Below are 13,153 nucleotides of genomic sequence, written 5' to 3' on the forward strand. Positions count from 1 at the left end.
CAGGCCCCGGCCGGCACTCGTCCTCCTGCGCCTCTATGGTTGTACGCACGGGACGTCACTGATGTCCCGTGCGTACAACCATGGACCGGAGGACGACGCGCGACACCGGGGAATGGTTAGTGACCCGGACATCCTTATGTCCCGAAAAGATTTTTCGGGACACAGGGATGTCCGGCATAGGAATACTTATGATTATCTGCCCGGGTCAGCTCCTGTGTGTGGATGCAGGCGGGGGCCGGCCAGAGCATGTAAAACTAATTCATGTATACTAAAAACCAGGATGCCTCCAGCTGTTGTGAAACTACAACTACCAGCATGCCAGAACAGCCTTTGCCGGTCTGGGCATGCTGGGAGTTGTAGTTTCACAACAGCTGGAGGCACCCTGGTTTTTAAGTATACAGTTATTAGTTTGTACATGCTCTGGCCGGCCCCCGCCTGCAGCCGCACACAGGAGCCGACCCGGGCAGATAATCGTAAGTATTCCTATGCTCTACCCCAATACCCGGCATATAAGACGACCCCCGACATTTCAGGAGAAAATTCGGGGTTAAAAAGTAGTCTTAAAAAAATTAAAAGTAACACTACATATACACACCCCCTACACAGTTAAACCCACCCCCCAGTACTGCTGGTTAGTGAGGTGGAGCAAGCTGACAGTTTTCCTATAAGGTGAAAATGGGCTTGGTCCTTAAGGGGTTGAGTTTCCCATCTATACTAGGTTATTTCAAAAGATAAAATAAAATTAAAATGTATACCACAAGACTATGGTAGGCGCCTGCACTTACTTGATCTCTGTAGTCTTGCTAGTTTTTTCAAGGTTTTTTAGGCTCTCAGGTGATCTCAGTTGGAACCTGCAGCTGTCATTCATATTCCAGACAGATTCCATCAGAACACCGACTTTAGGAATTCCAGCACTAATAGAGAAGGCCACTGCCCCAGCATGATAAAGGGGGTTATTTCTTAAGCAAACCTGTAAGAGATGCAGATATTAAAACCTGTGGTCCAAAAAATGAGCAAGAAACATGACTGAAGGAAAAACAGTTCATTCTATCTCGGAACTAGACTACGGGATAAACAGACTACAGAAGGTTTGCTACAGCTGTGAAGACCTTGTACAACTAGCAAACAGTCAGCATATATCAGTGTTTCACAACCAGAGTGTCTCCAGCTGTTGCAAAACTAAAACTCCCAGCATGCCCAGACAGCTGGGAGTTGTAGTTTCGCAACAGGTGGCGGCACCCTGGTTAGGAAACACTGGCATATATAAACCCTTTGTATGATACAATCATTTATTCCCCAACTAATCTTTTAATGGAAAAAAAAACACCTTGTTTAAAAAAGGCGACATTCAGGTGGATGATTTTTATTACTATTATGGAGATTTAGCAGTCTGCTTAATAATCATCTGCCTGAAAACCTGCATTTTCTTCCCATCGTCACATTCTAATATCTAAAACCTTAGGCCACAGACCTGAGAGGGGGAACGTGTGGGATTTACTGTACAGTTACCATAGACTGCATTTGGTACCGAGAGGGGGTTACTCATATGTGTGAAAATTTAAGAAAAACACCAGAAGTACAGCAAAGGGTGGGGGGGTGGGTGTTACACTAAGTGCTGAACTGATGCTAAGATTAGAGACTGTTCTTCATTGCACATGTGCTGCTTCCTGACATGTGCAGTGACGACCAGTTAGGAGCGGCGGGGAGAAGGAGAGCCGGAGGGAGGGGGATGAATATTCATTAGCGGGCAGCACAGATGTCACAGTGCCACTAGGCTCCTGAAAACCCCGCCCGTGCCAGCGCATATATTGAAAAACTAAGATTATGGGCGAATGGCCGGATGGATCTGGGCAAGGTAGGGATCATATGAATCCCAAACGGGGGGCCCTGCTGCAGTCCAAACAGAGGGGGGGGGGGGGCCCTGCTGCAGTCCAAACAGAGGGGGGGGGGCCCTGCTGCAATCCAAACAGAGGGGGGGGGCCCTGCTGCAATCCAAACAGGGGGGGGGGGCCCTGCTGCAGTCCAAACGGGGGGGGGGGGGCCCTGCTGCAGTCCAAACGGGGGGGGGGGGCCCTGCTGCAGTCCAAACAGGGGGGGGGGGGGGCCCTGCTGCAGTCCAAACAGGGGGGGGGGGGGGCCCTGCTGCAGTCCAAACAGGGGGGGGGGGGCCCTGCTGCAGTCCAAACAGGGGGGGGGGGGCCCTGCTGCAGTCCAAACAGGGGGGGGCCCTGCTGCAGTCCAAACAGGGGGGGGCCCTGCTGCAGTCCAAACAGGGGGGGGCCCTGCTGCAGTCCAAACAGGGGGGGGGGGGGCCCTGCTGCAGTCCAAACAGGGGGGGGGGGGGGCCCTGCTGCAGTCCAAACAGGGGGGGGGGGGGGCCCCTGCTGCAGTCCAAACAGGGGGGGGGGGGCCCTGCTGCAGTCCAAACAGGGGGGGGGGCCCTGCTGCAGTCCAAACAGGGGGGCCCTGCTGCAGTCCAAACAGGGGGGCCCTGCTGCACTCCAAACAGGGGGGGGGGGGGCCCTGCTGCAGTCCAAACAGGGGGGGGGGGGGGCCCTGCTGCAGTCCAAACAGGGGGGGGGGGGCCCTGCTGCAGTCCAAACAGGGGGGGGCCCTGCTGCAGTCCAAACAGGGGGGGGCCCTGCTGCAGTCCAAACAGGGGGGGGCCCTGCTGCAGTCCAAACAGGGGGGCTGCAGCTAATGTCTGTAAGGGGATACTACCTACTATTAAAGACAATCTTACAGTAGAGTCACCTGCACTAACTTGAATTTATATATAGATCGTGCAGGTGACCTGGTTTCTATCGCTGCTCACCATGTGATCATCGGTCTGTTCTGTCCAATGGAGAAGAGAAATCTTGGCTCATACTACAGCAGCCGCCTCTATTGTATACAACAAGGAACCCACATATACGGTAAACAGTGGCAGAAACCGGGTCACCCTGTTGTCAGATTCTCTTTAAAATATAAGTACTCGTACTTGGTATCAGAGAGTACTAGAATTAAAGTATCGGTACTCGTACTCGGTCTTAAAAAAAATGGTATCGGACATCGCTAGTTAGGCCAGTGCTTCCCAACCAGGTTGCCTCCAGCTGTTGCTAAACACTGACATAGCCCATCATGAAATACAGGAAAGTTGTTTGAAATGAACATTTAAGAATGTAGCTTTTCTGCTGGTGGCTGTACCAGAAACAATTGTGCACCAATTACACCATAGTTGTCCTAGTACTCAGGTGAGAACAATTATAGGAGCAGTAAACACCAGGGTAAAAGCCATCCCTACACTGGAAGCACTGCACATGTCCACTCAACACAAACCCTACTAACCTAGAAAGACTTTGGTTAATATTCATTGAATATTTATATACACTCCTGTATCTCACCTGGGTACCAACTGTAATGTTTGGCATTGAAGAAATCCCAGCACTGGACTTAGGTTTTTTGTTTTTTGCTCTGGCTTTTTCAAGCATTTTTTTCCTTTGGCTAAAGGGAACAACACCCCTAGGAGATACACAGAAAAACATGTGAATTTTGCAGAAAATGCATTCGTTTGCTGAATACTTTAGTAGACCGGAGGGAAAAAATGCCACAGCAGTCGGATATTAGTGGCATCTTATCTACATGCATCCAAAGTCTAAGCAAGTGTTTCCCAACCAGGGTGCCACCAGCTTTTACAAAACTGCAACCCCCAATGTGTTGCAACAGCTGGAGGCACACTGGTTGGGAAACAGTGGTCTATGCAGAGATAAGTAGATTATTTGTTATACTTACTGTAAAGTCTCTGAGACTACATTGGGGACACAAACAGTGGGTATATGCTTGATGCCACTAGGAGGCTGACACTAGGCAACAAAATAAGGAAGCTGGCCCCTCCTGGCAGGATATACCCCACCTACTGGCTCTGAGCTAATCAGTTTAGTCCCAACGCAGTAGGAAAGGAGCGACAAGAACCAACGAAAAGCTGTCCGAGGAAACACCCCAGACAAAACCGACCGACAACCCACTCTCAGGTCAACAGACTAACAACGGGTGGGTGCTGTGTCCCCAATGGAGTCTCAGAGAAAGATTTTACAGTAAGTATATATAAAAAAAAAATATCTACTTTTCTCGGTCATCTCCATTGGGGACACAGGAACCATGAGACGTACCAAAGTAGTTCCCAGGGTGGAAATCAGTTGGGAGGCAGAGTCACCGCTGCCTGCAAAACCTTGCAGCCAAACCGGGTAAGATTCTAAACATGTGGACAGATGACCACATGGCTGCCTTATACACCTGCAAGGCCGAAGCCCTGTTGGGGAATGCCCAGGAAGCCCCGATGTATTCCCCGAGCACTCAGTACCGCGGTTTCACCCGCCACGCCATCAAATGCAACGGAAGTGAATTGGGGTGCCAGACACTGCGAGAGCAGATAGGAGCGGTCCAAAAGGCGCATGGGGGTGTACGCGACAGGGCGGACAATGTCGGCATACCAAGCGCGCCTGGGCCGATGCGGAGCTATGAGAATCGCCAAGATTCCCTCCACCTTGATCTTCCTCACGACCTTGGGCAGGAGGAGAAGAGGAGGGAAGAGATAGGAAAGGGAGGTGGTGGTCCAGGGAATGACCAGCGTATTTACGGCCTGGGCCAGAGGAACGCGGGACCTGGCGACGAAGTGGGGAACCTACCGGCTCAGGTGGAACGCAAAGAGGTCCACGTCTGGAGTCACCCAATGGTTGCAGATTGCCACAAACACCTACCGGTAGATTGACCACTCCCCAGGGTCCGCCTAACCAGTTATCCACACCCGGGATTTGGCCCGCAGTCACTTTGGATCCGAGGAGAAGAGTGAGTTGGAGGAGCTACCCCACTGCCGTCATAGGAGAGAGCAGAGACACAAGAGAACCAGTGTGGGCCAGGAGAGTGCTGCTATTGGACAGGATGGGAGACAGCACCAGGGTTATGACCTCCGGAGCACAAGGACCCACTGGATAGGAAGAGTCCTGATCCCTGCTGAAGCGCTATTGGCCCTTGTACTGGAGAGGCGGTGGGCTCTGCCTCGGAATGCATGTCACGCCCGGGAGGCGTACGACTAAGGCTGCGCACTGTGGCCGAAACGAGTCACCTGTTTGTCATGTTGGCTAATTGCTGAATAAATTTCTGAGAATTGCTTGAACTTCCACCCTGGACATTGCCTTTTGTCTTTTCTGTTACTCTGGATCGAGGGTCCGGTCCTAGTCTCGTGTCGTGGAGTGGGCGAGAGGGAGAGCTGTGTCTACCATTGTTTGCCTCATACTTATGTGCCGTACCCTGCCTCGCAAGAGGGAGATCAGGCAGCACCGTGCTCCTGTCATCCCAACCTATAAACAAAGAAAAAAAGAATCTAACTAGACAAGCTAACTAGTAAACAATAAAAAGGAAGAGAGCAGATCTGGAGAGCTCCAGACCTGCGTCTACCTCCTACTGACACTAAGCTAAAACCGATTAGCTCAGTCAGTAAGCAGTTATATCCTGCTGGGAGGGGCAGATTTTTTGCCTAATGTCAGCCTCCTAGTGGACAAGCAGCATATACCAACGGTTCCTGTGTCCCCCAATGTAGGCAACAGAGAAAATGCCCTTTTAAATCTTCCATTCCTTACCCCCATGCTTTGGGTCAAGATGTAAGACAGTGAGCCAAGTTTCAGTGATTTTGATATTGACATTCCTGATAATACAATTATATCTAGGATTATCCTCCAGGTGCTTCTAGACATGAAAAGGAACAGTAGAACAATTTCCAAACAAATACAGGCTTAAGTTCTGTAATAAAACCAGACCTACTCACCACCAGTAAAGATTGTTTTCCAGTTGTGCACAAGTGTAAAGTGCACAACAGTGTAGTGACACAATCTTCTCTCCCTGCAGCTCTGGAAACACTTGGGCTGTATGTTCTAATTTTGAAGCGACTGAACTTAGCGTCTCATCTATCCATGTGGCCACCTAAGATGACAGACATAAAAATAAAGCCATGTTTATTAATAAAAGTGTACAAGCCATACAAACACTAGCTCCTTGTGTATTTACAGGTATAGCTAACATTATGACTGAAGAACGAAAAGGTATTCCAATTTGACATATGATCGCATATTACAGGGATAATGGGGTGTATGGAACCTCCACCAATCCTGTGAATAAAGAAAGCTACAGAGCTTGTGTAGCACTGTGGTCTGAGTTTTCTCTTCACAGATGCACTCCCAGCCACATGGCTGAGCAGGGAACCCAACTTTAGGGATACAGGGTTAAATTTCCCCCTACATTTTTAAAATTAGTGGCAGTCCCAGAGGTCAGATCACCATCAAACTGATAGCATATCATAGCGATATGCCATCTCTTTGAGAGACAGGAATACTCCTTTAGGGTAGAGTCACACGACCCTGATGAATCTGCCGGTGACTGACCCTTAGTGTGCCTCCAGCTGTTTTCCTCCGTTAAAGGGGTTGTGCGCTGCCCTGCCTTTCTGAGCTCCGCTCACAGCGTCCGGAAGTTCATTACGCCGAACGCTGTGTGCGGGCTTCCGTGTTCGCGTCCGCGACGTCTCGCCCGCCCCCTCTACCAAAGTCTATGGGAAGGGGGCGTGACAGCGGTCACGCCCCCTTTCCATAGACTTTCGTTGAGGGGGCGGGCTAGACGTCACGAGGGGCCGGGCTAGACGTCACACCCGGCAGCCGCGAACACAGAAGCCCGCACACAGCGTTCGGAGTAATGAACTTCCGGACGCTGTGAGCGGAGCTCCGAAAGGCAGGGCAGCGCACAACCCGTTTAAAGCCCAGTCATTTTAGAAGAATCAGCGAACGGAGCTCCATAACAAAGCACCAAAAGCTGATGTGAACCCAGCCTAACATACCCATCTTTACAATGCCATTCAAGAGTTTAACCTGCACATATCCACTTCCAAGGATAGCATAAGCTATAAAAATGTGAAATGTCCAATGAGTCAACAAAATCTGTGATGACTAGAACATCTTGACTACTTCGTAGAACCCAAACTAATAGTCTCTCAACATGAGGAAAAAATAAAAAAGAAATGGTTGCTTACTAATATTAAAGTGTCCCTGTCTCCCTCCCTCTCTCTATATATGTCTGTACACACATACACATACATATACATATTATATAAAGGCCTAAGTGGTCAGGGCCTTATTGTTCAGACTCAGAATTATTTCTAGAGCGAGCCAGGGAAGCGCCACGCTTCACGCCATGACTCCTGGTTATGTCAGTTTCACCGCACAAGACAAGATGCATTTTAAGTCTATGGGGAGTAAAGAGCTGATCAGCTTCTCTGACTATCTAGGGAGATCACTGAGTGTCTGAATTCTTAGACAACGACTGGTCGAAACTTCTAACAGGTCTCTGTGACCTTAAGAGTAATTTCTCTATCGGCTCCATTGGGGGACACAGACCATGGGTATACGCTGCTGTCTCTAGGTTTGAAACTATGGCAACAGAAAAGTCGGCTCCTCCCAGCAGGATATAGACGCCTCCAGGCCACTGAGCTAATCAGTTTTAGATTAGTGTCTAAGGAGGTAGATACTGGTCTGGGTTCTCCCCAGACCAGGTCTCACATTTTTTGTTTTTTTAAGTTAGGGACGTTTAGATTTTTATTTCCCTTTTATTTTCTGATTTCAGGTGGGAACTCAGGAACATAGCGCTCACTGTTTCCCCATTTGCGATTGTGGGGGCACAGGCATCGTGGATGTACTGTCAACCCCCTCTCGCCAACGATCAGCACCTGGGGTGGTACCTCATGGGTCCCGGTCCCCCACTTTTCACTGCTCATCTTGCTGTTGCAGCCCGGCATGATGCAGGTGACAAAAGCTGACTGAAGACTTCATGAGGCAAGTTCTGCAGACTAAGGTGAGTATTTTTCCCTTTTCTCTGCAGGTCCTGCTGGATGAGGACTTGCAACCTCTGGAGACCCCCGATTTTTGGCCAACTCTGATACATTATAGACTTGGGGGGCCTGCCAGGAGGGACTTGTTCCCTCCTTTATTCTCTACAGGGGGTCTTTTTAACTTCATTAAGTGAGGTGGCATGCAGTGGTGCTGTATTCTGTGGGGACATTCTCCCTGCGCTCGGGGCCAGTGTTACTATGCGCGCGGCTGCCATCTTCAGCTGCGCCAGCACTTTTACTTTCACTTCGGGCGCAGTTCGGCCGGGCCGCGTCTGGCGCTCTGCCTCGCCGTCAGCAGTGGAGGCTGCCGGCGTTCTCTTCGCATATGCGTACAGGGCCGGGAGCGGGCGCCATTACAATGCTGCATGTGTTCAGTTTCGGCCCCATGCGGTGTAGCTCCGCCCACCCGGCTACTATAGCTTCTCGAAGCGCGAAAACCAGCACCTATCAGAGCTGTGCGCACGCAAGGGGGGCTTCTCAGGGCCAATCAGCATTGCCCTTACTATAGCCCGGCCCCTTCTGCTGGGTCCAGCATATTTAGCTAGCTCGCCGGTGTTCTCCTCACAGCAGCTGCCCTGTTGGGGACACAGACTTGGGTGAGACTGTTTCTTTTTACTATGTCCGAGCCCAGACCTGTTCCTCCCTCTAAACAGACAGCTGGGACCCTGGTTACTTATTACACCTGTAGGGGCTGTAACACAAAAATGTCTGGTTCTGCTGAACCCACTTGTTCTGCCTGCACCACTGCTCCCCCACTACTCAGGATGCCCTTCCAGACCCCGTGGTTTCAGCCATCCCACCAGTCTGGGTTTCCTCCCTCTCCCAATCTATATCAGACTTTGCTCAGGTCTCCCGTTCTGTGGTGACCACCTCGGAGAGGTCCTCCCTACACCGGCCCGCCAGAGGGACCAGTTCTTCCTATGCTAACTGTTCTCTCAAGCGTAATAGGGGTGTTTCATCTGATTCATCCCCAGAGTCTTCTGGCAGGCAAGGGCGCTCCCCTCGCAGGCATCTCCCCATTGCTCCAGCAGGTAGCAAGCGTCACTCCCGAGGAAGCTCCCTTGGTCACTGCTCTGGCTCTCCAGAACCGCGTTCCAGGTCAGTCTCTCCCTCAGCTAGGGCCGCCTCAACGCGTTGCCATTCACCTGGAGAACTTGTGGATGAAGTTTCCGATTCGGCATCTGACTCAGAGGACCGCTCGGATATGACTGACATTGTGAACTCATTGGTTTCGACCATAAGAGACACCTTCCATCTAGGGGACCCAGGAACTTCGAACATAGCTCCAGAAGTATAATTTCATCGTGCCTGACCGGCACCCAAGGTTTTCAGCTCTCACGCTGAATTTGAAGCCCTTCTGGAATTCGCCTGGAGGCATCCTGACAGAAGTTCAGGAAACGAAGAAGGTTCAAGCGCGGAATCCATTCGCCAAGGACCTCATCTAACATCGGACTTACCCCGCCAATCTGTGGCCCCACCAGTCTCCCGCCTTTCTAAGGCTACTACTCTGCCACTGGCGGATGAGGCTGCCTTCAAGGATCCGGCAGACAAGAAGGTGGAGACCTTGGCAAAGTTTGCCTTAGAAGCAGCGGGTTATTCCCTGCTTCCTGCCTTTGCCTCTGCCTGGGTGTCAAAGGCCCTTTCAATTTGGTCTTCTCAACTCAGTCAGGGTATTCTTTCAGGATCCCCCCGGAGGAACTGTGACTTAGCTCGCCAATGCTCCAAGGCTGGAGATTTTCTGTGTTCTGCTTCCATGCAGTCAGCTCGCTGTGCTGCCTTTGCCACTGGTAACCTGGTGGCCCTCCGCCGCTCCATGTGGCTCAAAGCTTGGGCCTCCAAGAAGTCTCTCACCGAGCTTCCATTTGTCGGTTCTCGACTTTTTGGCAAACTCCTTGATAAGATTATCTCAGAGACGACGGGCGGCAAGAGTTCCTTATTACCTCAAAATAGGACTCTCACTACATCCCGTAGGAAGTCCTCTTCTTTCCGGTCCTTTTGGACCTTTTTCAATTTGTGGCTCTCCCCTTCGGTCTGGCCAGTGCCCCACGGGTCTTTACCAAGATCCTGGCGCCTCGGATAGCCCTGTTACGGGCTATCGAGAGGTGTCTCAGCGATTCCTTACTTTGACAACCTCCTCATCAAGGCTCCCACAAGAGACCAGAATCTGGAGAAAGTGGATCTCACTCTCCAGGCTTTATCTCGCTTCGGGTGGATGGTCAACCGGGACAAGTCCGTCCTTTCCCCCACCCAGTCTCTGGTCTTCCTAGGGCTACAGTCAGACACGGTCTCTGCCCGGATTCGGCTTCCGCCGGACAAGCGTCTGACTCTTGTCAGGAGTCCGCTCCAGTCGGACGCCGGGCTCAGTCTCCATCCGTGTTAGTATGAATGGTCGTGCCCTTTGCCCAGTTCCATTACCGTCCTCTTCAACTGGCGATTCTCTCCCGGCGGGACAAGTCTCCTCTGTCTCTCGACCGCAAGATTGTTCTCCCTCGAAGGTCTCGTCAGTCTCTTCTCTGGTGGCTCCGCTCTCCCCTGCTTCTTCAGGGGCGCTCATTCCTTCCACTCCACTGGTAAGTTGTCACGACAGATGCCAGTCTATCGGGCTGGGGAGGTGTTTTCAAGGAGCGGACGGTTCAAGGCCTCTGGTCTCCCAGAGAAGCCCTTCTCCCCATAAACATCTTGGAACTGAGGGCAATCCATCTTTGTCTGCTTCATTGGTAGTCCCTTCTTCAGTGCCGCTCTGTCCGTGTCTAGTCGGACAATGCCACGGCCGTGGCATACAATCGTCAGGGCGGCACTCGCAGCTCTGCTGCCATGGCCGAGGTGACCAAGATTCTTCTCTGGGTAGAACAAGGTTCCGGCCATCTCGGCGATTCACATTCCGGGAGTACTCAACTGGGAAGCGGATTTTCTTAGCCGGTCCTCAGCCGACTCCGGCAAATGGTCCCTGCATCCGGAGGCGTTTGCACAGATCTGCAACCTCTGGGGCACTCCAGACGTGGACCTCTTCGCGTCTCGACACAACTTGAAGATTCTTCCGTTTGTGTCGAAGTCCCGGTACCCTCTGGCTCTAGCCGTGGATGCCCTGGTGATTCTGTGGTCAGGCTTTGCCCTGCCCTGTTCCCTGAAGAAGCTCAATGCAGAGGGCGTCCACGCCGTTCTCGTGGCCCCAGACTGGCCCCCGAAGGACGTGGTACGCCGACGTGGTCAGGCTCCTGGACGACGATCCATTGAGTCTACCACTTCGTCCAGACCTTCTATTGCAGGGTCCCCTCTGCCACCCAAGTTTACAGTCGCTGCATTTAACGGCGTGGCGGTTGAGACCGCGGTTCCTCTTCCCAAGTGATTCACACCATGCTCAGGGCTCGCAAGCCCTCCTCTGCAAAAATTTACCACTGTACCTGTCGGTCTTATTTTCGTTGGTGCGAAGCTCAGGCTTTTTCTCCTGTTATGTTTTCCTTTCCCCGTCTTCTCTCTTTTTTGCAGTCGGGGTTGGAACAAGGCTGGCTCTCAGCTCCCTTAAGGGTCAGGTTTCGGCCCTTTCTATTCTTTTTCAGCGGCCTCTGGCATCCAATTCTCATGTCCGGACCTTCATCCAAGGAGTTGCACATGCTGTCCCTCCTTATCGGTCCCCTTCTCCCCCTCGAGACTTAAACCTGGTTCTAGGTGCCCTACAAAGGTGCTTTTTTTGAACCTCTCTGGGATATTCCTCTTAGCCTCCTTCCCTGGAAGGTGGCGTTCCTTATTGCTATTACCGCCATTAGGAGAGGATCTGAACTGGCAGCCCTTTCCTGCCATTCTCCTTTTCTGGTCGTTCACCAGGACAAGGTTGTTTTCCGACCAGATCCGTCCTTTTTACCCAAGGTCATTTCGGCTTTTCATCTCAATGAGGACATCGTCCTCCCGTCCTTTTGTCCCGCTCCTTCTCATCCCAGGGAGCGTTCTCTCCACAAACTGGATGTAGTGCGGGCTGTTAGGACGTATCTTTCTGTCACCTCTTCCTTTCGTCAGTGCGATTCCTTTTTTGTTCTTACGGAAGGTTGTCGTAAGGGACAACCTGCTTCCAAGGCCACCATTTCTCGGTGGATCCGATCTGCTATTTCGGAAGCTTACCGCTGCAGGGGGAAGATCCCACCCTTCAGGGTTTTGGCTCATTCCACCCGTTCTGTTGGGGCATCCTGGGCCCTCTACAATAAGGCCTCGGCCTCGCAGATCTGTAAAGTGGCCACCTGGTCGTCTTTGCACACTTTCACAAGGTTCTACCAGGTTCATACCTTTGCATTGGCTGATGACTGTTTCTCTGCCCACCCAAAGGGACGGCTTTGGTACGTCCCATGGTCTGTGTCCCCCAATGGAGCCGATAGAGAAAAGGAGATTTTTATGCTTTCCGTAAAATCTTTTTTTCGAAGGATCCATTTTGGGACACAGCTCCCACCCTTTTCTGGTATTCCTTTTTGGTTTTCTGTCCGAGGGTGTGTTCAGTTATTTTTCTTCTGGTTCTCGGACAGTTTGTGGTTTTTCCTTTGACCTGTGGGTCTTCTCCTATTGCTCTGGGACTTAAACTGATTAGCTCAGTGGCCTGGAGGCGGGTATATCCTGCAGGGAGGAGCCTACTTTTCTGTAGCCATAGTGTAAAACCTCCTAGAGACAGAAGCATACACCCATGGTCTGTGTCCCCCAATGGATTCTTCGAGAAAGATTTTACGGTAAGCATAAAAATCTACTTTTTTATTTCTTTTTTATGAGAAAAACACTAATATTAGCAACCAGGAATTTTATGTTACCTTTCATCTCATGTTGAGAAATTGCAATTTTGGGTTCTTCCAAGTCAATGTTTTCTGTTTAGCACAGTCTGGTGAATTGTGTAGCACAATCAATTTATTAAGATCACCATTTAGGCTTCCCTTATCAAAAAGGTTTCTTTGGTGACAGATTATTTTTAACCCCTTCAGGACCAAGCCCATTTTGGCCTTAAGGACCAGAGCAATTTTTGCACATCTCACCACTGTCACTTTAAACATTAATAACTCTGGAATGCTTTTAGTTATCATTCTGATTCCGAGATTGTTTTTTCGTGACATATTCTACTTTAACATGGTGGTAAATTTTTGTGGTAACTTGCATCCTTTCCTTGTGAAAAATCCTAAAATTTGATGAAAAATTTGAAAATTTTGCATTTTTCTAACTTTGAAGCTCTCTGCTTGTAAGGAAAATGTATATTACAAATAAAAAAAATTTTTATTCACA

General features: G+C 50.7%; 1 protein-coding gene across 10 annotated transcripts in view; it reads right to left on the reverse strand.

The window, feature by feature from the left end:
- The window catches only part of UBR5 (ubiquitin protein ligase E3 component n-recognin 5), a 159,266-nt gene that overhangs the window by 94,585 nt on the left and 51,528 nt on the right, over positions 1-13,153 (reverse strand). For all 10 annotated transcript variants that reach the window (XM_056522529.1, XM_056522522.1, XM_056522527.1 and 7 more), the window contains 3 exons: positions 5,801-5,955; positions 3,384-3,501; positions 786-970 (listed from right to left, as the gene is read on the reverse strand). In XM_056522529.1, coding sequence (XP_056378504.1) covers positions 786-970; positions 3,384-3,501; positions 5,801-5,955 — 458 coding nt within the window. The remainder of the gene's footprint in view (positions 1-785; positions 971-3,383; positions 3,502-5,800; positions 5,956-13,153) is intronic.

Source organism: Hyla sarda, chromosome 5 (genome assembly GCF_029499605.1).
Source record: "Hyla sarda isolate aHylSar1 chromosome 5, aHylSar1.hap1, whole genome shotgun sequence".
Lineage (NCBI taxonomy): Eukaryota > Metazoa > Chordata > Amphibia > Anura > Hylidae > Hyla > Hyla sarda.